General features: G+C 39.4%; 1 protein-coding gene across 1 annotated transcript in view; it reads right to left on the bottom strand.

Moving 5' to 3' along the window:
• Positions 1–6,000, bottom strand: part of LOC311035176 (uncharacterized protein) — a gene marked incomplete at both ends in the record, with an annotated part of 35,615 nt that overhangs the window by 3,769 nt on the left and 25,846 nt on the right. The window contains one exon of the mRNA XM_084043255.1: positions 2,328–2,651. Within this exon, the coding sequence (XP_083899381.1) occupies positions 2,328–2,651 (324 nt within the window). The remainder of the gene's footprint in view (positions 1–2,327; positions 2,652–6,000) is intronic.

The raw sequence follows: 6,000 nt of genomic DNA, 5'->3' as shown, positions 1-6,000 counted from the left end.
ATAGGTTGTGGCCATGTCTGGTTTAAGATAAATAATGAGATATGATGAATAAATTGAATAATGTTGCCTATAGCAGCTAAAGTATCAATGATGTGATTAATTATTAATAGGGCACTTTATTGGGCTGGTCTTAAAGACAATAGGTTTAAGAGAGCTCAAACACATACAGTAAGTGCAAGTGTAGGAGCCAATCTACAATAGGTCACATGTATGTGCCATGTCTAATGTCCCTGTCAGTGTGCTTTGTCGCCCTCTACAGACATGGAGGAGAGGAGAGCATAACCTGGCCTAGAGAGGGCCAGGTGTATAGTTCATTGGAGGTTCACAGCTTTTTACGTCTGTTTTTTGGTTGCTGCTGCCTTCTACTCTAAGTTATGTGCTATATGCTCATGTATATTTATCATTTATTTTATGTTTTCAAGCCTGTAACAACAGATATGGAAATAAAGCTTTTTTGAGTTTAACTTTAACTTTTGGACATTTCCCTTTTTTGGTCATGTTTGCTGCACAAAGCCAGTCAGTGCAAAAAGGTACTCTCAGTCAACCACCACAAGGACAAAAGGTCACTAGAGCAAGTGTTATACAAAATGAAATGTAATATATTTTCTCTTTAATTTATTGTTAGTTCATTGATGTCAACAAATTCATATTAACACTGCAGACAGGCAGGGCTGTAGTCTACATCAGCCATTCTCAACGGGGTCCATTTGGTTCCATTTGTACACTCTCAGAGTTACAGACCTGTAAGGGTCCATTTGGTTCCATTTGTACACTCAGAGTCACAGACCTGTAAGGGTCCATTTGGACCCTTGGTGGTCCCCAGACCACACATTGGATGGAGACCCAGTGGTTCAGTCTAGATGAGTTCATGTGTAAACCCTTGAGCAGAGGGTTGTGGATTCAAATCCCATGTGTTGATCAGAGTGTAATGATCACACAGTATGATACTCCTGATCATGATAGTTTGAAAAAAACAAATAAACCCATCATTACACCTTGATCTTTATTTAATTCATGATTTTTTTAGTACTGCTGGATGTGTGTGTGTGTGTGTGTGTGTGTGTGTGTGTGTGTGTGCGTGTGTGTGCGCGAACCCGGACTGGATTCATGGATCTGGATCTTAAAATAGTCATATTAACAGTACGTTTTTTTATTTAATTAATTTATTAATGAGCTAAAGGAGCTCCTCCTCCACTGTACAATGTAAGTCAATGAGGAGCATATTCTAAATGATTCTAATCAATGGAGCAACTATTCACAACTTTTCAATTATATAAAATGTATACAAATCTTTTGAAAATAGCAGATCTACAAGCTCACAATGCGTCGCATCGCAACGCATTGTGAGCTTGTAGATCTGCTATTTTCAAATGGCCGAAATGTATATAGCGCTGAAGTGGTTATAATGTATGTTTTGTAATAATAATCAAAAGTAACTAGTAACTAAAGTTTTCAAATAGTTGTAGTGGAGTAAAAGTACAATATTTGCCTCTGAGGTGCAGTACTGGAGTAGAAGTAAAAGTACTGAACACTGGAAATACTCCAGTAAAGTAAAAGTCCCTCAAAATTGTACTGAAGTACAGTAGGCTTACTTGAGTAAATGTACTTAGTTACTTTACACCACTGGAGTTACATCATAGCAAGGTAACTACAACCCTAATCTCTCAAGAACAGATTCAGAGATGCGCTACTGCAAAGGTAAAAAATAACGGCAGAGGGCGCTGTTTTTCACTTTTCTTTGACGATGGGTTCCCAGATTGACACAACCCAAACCTCTACCAAAGTGGTCTGGCCCTTTAAGGCCCATTTAAAATACAGCTATAATTTTGATTAAGATTAAAATGGGCTAAGTTATTGTAGAATCACTTCTCTGATCTCTATAGCAGCGAGGATATTGCAAGTGGGCCCCCATATAATTAGCAAAACACTAAGATTTTAATATAATGTTTAAATAATGTAATATAATATTAATATTAAAAATACATGTAAAAAAGTCAGGGTGTTTTTAAAACTTAACAAATGTTTGATACCAATAAATAGGATATTCATTTTGTCCCCCACTGCTAATACAGTTTATTATATGAATATCTATGACTGTTCTTTACAATGGAGACACACTGAAATGGATTGAACCAATAAACAAACACATGAATATATTTAATGTACTTTTATTATGGAGACCATAGAGTACAAGTCAGCAGGTTGAATCAGACAATCCACTCATTAGGGACAGAATGTACGAAGTGCACAGACAGAAGGAAAACTGTTAAAACAGTCTGTGTAAGTCCATTTAGTTTGATCGTTAGTAACCACACAGGATAGATCACCACTGTCATTGTCAGTTGACGCGGTGTACGTGACTTTGGAGCCATCAGACCACATCCAGCCCACCCGCTGAGTGTCACTCAGTCCAATCCAGGTCCATCTCTCTAGTGGGTCAAAGTTCTGGATCAGCGATTGGACAAAGTTGTGCTCCCCAGCGCTGTGGATGGACACCAGGTTGGCGTCCTGAGACCTGCAGTTCTGCTCCGCTTCACCCCAGCTCAAAGGAGTGACGTACTTGTAGCAGCGACCGTTGAAGTTGAACCAGAACATTGGACAGGAGCCACGCTCTAGCTTCACCTCAGCCGAGGGAGCAGCGTGCACGGTGCCTAAACACACAAGAAAAAAAAAGGTGAAAAACACAGTGTTGGCATAGAAGAACCATTTTTGGTACAAATGCTACATTTGTTCACTCACAGTGTTACATTTACGGATGTTACAGTGTAGTTTTCCAGAGATAAAAATCTTGTGTGAAATGGGGGTCTGTGGGCTAATGTATACCAAACTGGGGGTTCTTGAAAGACACAAAAAAAGCATATGGCCTTTAAAGAACCATTTAAGAACCATTATTTTAATTTACCGAGTGCCATGAGGCCCAGCAATAGGACTTGAGGAACCAGCAGCATGTCAGCCTGAGGTGGTCTCTGTGTCAGTGGATCTTGGGTTGGGGTCTTCTTGAAGGGTCTGTGTGTCAGTGGATCTTGGGTTGGGGTCTTCTTGAAGGGTCTGTGTGTGTCAGTGGATCTTGGTGTGACTTTTTATCTGCTCCAAATGAGGGTGTCTTCACAACTGGCATCATTTGATTGGCCACACTGCATTAACAGCTGTGGCGTTCCCATGTTCATTTGAGACACCTTTTCTCTCTCTCTCTCTCTCTCTCTCTCTCTCTCTCTCTCTCTCTCTCTCTCTCTCTCTCTCTCTCTCTCTCTCTCTCTCTCTCTCTCTCACACACACACACACACACACACACACACACACACACACACACACACACACACACACACACACACACACACACACACCACGAACAGAGAGAGAGAGAGAGAGAGAGAGAGAGAGAGAGAGAGAGAGAGAGAGAGAGAGAGAGAGAGGGGGGGGGGGAATTCTATTGGGGTTTACTCATGAATTCATGTGTTTTACAACAGAGAAACACATTTAATGCATACTGTAGGTAAACATATAAACATATTTTATTTTTCATTTTATTTTATTATGGAGAGCCAGTACAAGTCAATGGTTTAAAGGGGCAATGCAGTCATTTGGGACAAACTGTATGAGAGTAACTGTAACTTTGAGAGTGTTCAAATGGAACCAAATGGACAAAAATAGGGGGTCTGTCTGTGGACTAATATGCTGGGTGTCCTGAGTCAAGACAGATCTCTGTAAAACACTCAAATGTCCTGCTTTTCAACATTCACCAGCAAATATGGTGCAGGTTTTCTCCACAGTTAAAATAATAGCACTTGTTTGCAGTGTTTACATAGATGCTTATCCTCCTGTTGTGTTCTGTTCAACGATGCAGTCAGGTGTGTTGAGTGATAAAATATTATTTTCCTGATGAAAATGGCAGGCAGGTTAAAAGTGAGCTTGTAGATCGGCTCCATTTCAAGTAGGACATAAACGGTTGAGGGTCCCAGTTTGGTTAAATTTGGTCACCCTACACCAGTGGTACATTTAATATAATTAATATTTAAAATGTGGGTTGTGTGTGAGTGAATGTCCAGTTGAATAAATAAACGTCCTCTTAGCGAGCTACTGTAAACTAGTTGTTCATTAATCTACTGTAGCACCTGTGCTGTTCACATTGGCTGCCCCAAACACACACACACACACACACACACACACACACACACACACACACACACACACACACACACACACACACACACACACACACACACACACACACACACACACACACACACACACACACAGAGATAAAGATATGATATAATATGTGGCTGATACAATTATGTGGAGTATGGTTTCCTGGAAGTTATCAATTACTTGAATAAGTGTTGGTGCCAACCAACAGCCTTAGATAAGTGGCATATGACCTTCTTTAAGACAGGGGTGTCCAAACTAATTTTTGAAAGCGGGCCTAGGCCTATTTGAAAATATGAAAATACCTTATCTGCATCTCCTGAACTTTGGACCACAAGTAAGTCACATGCCAATACATTGCAACAGCTTTCTTTTGAACTATCAATTGTCTTATCTATCTGTGATGTGAACAAAACAATTCAGCCTTTTTTCCCCACATACATGCACTGTATTGTTATTATATTTACAGTCGCTTAAATTGTCTTTTTTATAACGACAGTGTATAAATGTAACCAGGCTTGAAAAGGTTTCTACTAAAATACTACTAAATAAAAATGGCCTTTCTTTCACACCTTGAGAATGAAACAACACAAAGGAACAAGCAGTTAGGAATCCTTACAAATAGCATACAAGAGAAATAGGATAGGTTGTGGGCATGTCTGGTTTAAGATAAATAATGAGATATGATTAATAAATTGAATAATGTTGCCTATAGCAGCTAAAGCAGGGGTGATGCAACTTTGATGATGGAGGGGCCACTATATTTCCACACTCCAGAGGGACACATATACTGTTGGGCAGAAACCTCTTACCTCCGTTTTTGTTTTTTTTGTAAATGAATGCCGTACTTTACCATTCTATGTGACACAAAAGAAGCAAAAATTAGCAGATCTACACGCTCAAAACACGTCGCAGTGCGACGTGCTTTGAGCTTGTGGATCTGCTATTGTTCTCCTACTTTTGAATTGGAATCCTGAATTCTTTTTTGCTATTTTTGAATTGGAAACCTGAAAAGTATTTTTTTTCTTTAATTTCAAATGCATTTAGTTTTAACTTTATGAACTTAAATACAAATACATTGGGCATAAAAAAGACAATAGAACGTTAATACTAGTCATTAAGCTACTAATATAGAGTGAAGTAATTAAAGCGGGTCATGTTTGCAGGTTAGGAATTGTAACAGCTGAAATCAATAATATATCACTATTCTGATATTAACCTGCGGGCCGCTTTAAGTGAAGATGGGGGCCGCATGTGGCCCCCAGGGCGCCAGTTGCCCATATGAGCTAAAGTATCAATGATGTGATTAATTATTAGCCAACTCGACTAAGAGGCACTGTATTGGGCTGGTCTTAAAGACAATAGGTTTAAGAGAGCTTTAACCACTTTAACCTTTTATACTTTGGGTATTCAAAAATAGCAGATCTGCAAGCTCCGGTGCCACGCTATGAACTTGTATATCTGCTATTTTTGAAAAATCGTGAAAATTAGTGCAAACCTTTGAATATATCTTTTTTTAAAGCGAGCATTTATAACTCAAATCTTTGCTTCTGGGGGGTGGGGGGGTCCCTGGTAAAATGTTTTTACAAGGTGGTCCGCGGCCAAATACTTCATCATTTTGGGGGTGCTTCACATGAAAAAGTTTTAGAACCACTGGTCTACATCAGCCTTTCTCAACTGGAGGGCAGTGCCACCAAGTGCCACCAAGTGGGCTGCGGAGGCACAACATATATATTTGTTCATTGAGACATTCACCAGTGTGCAGATGTTTTTACCTTCTCCTTTTTTAATCTTGACCAATGTGGCCATGCTCATATTGTTCTACCAAAACCTATGAGTTGCTTTAAAAATAGA

Source organism: Gymnoscopelus microlampas (assembly GCF_963454915.1).
Source record: "Gymnoscopelus microlampas genome assembly, chromosome: 19".
Taxonomy (NCBI): domain Eukaryota; kingdom Metazoa; phylum Chordata; class Actinopteri; order Myctophiformes; family Myctophidae; genus Gymnoscopelus; species Gymnoscopelus microlampas.
The sequence above is the reverse complement of the archived record's forward strand: the minus strand, read 5'-3'. Positions and strand labels throughout refer to the sequence as shown.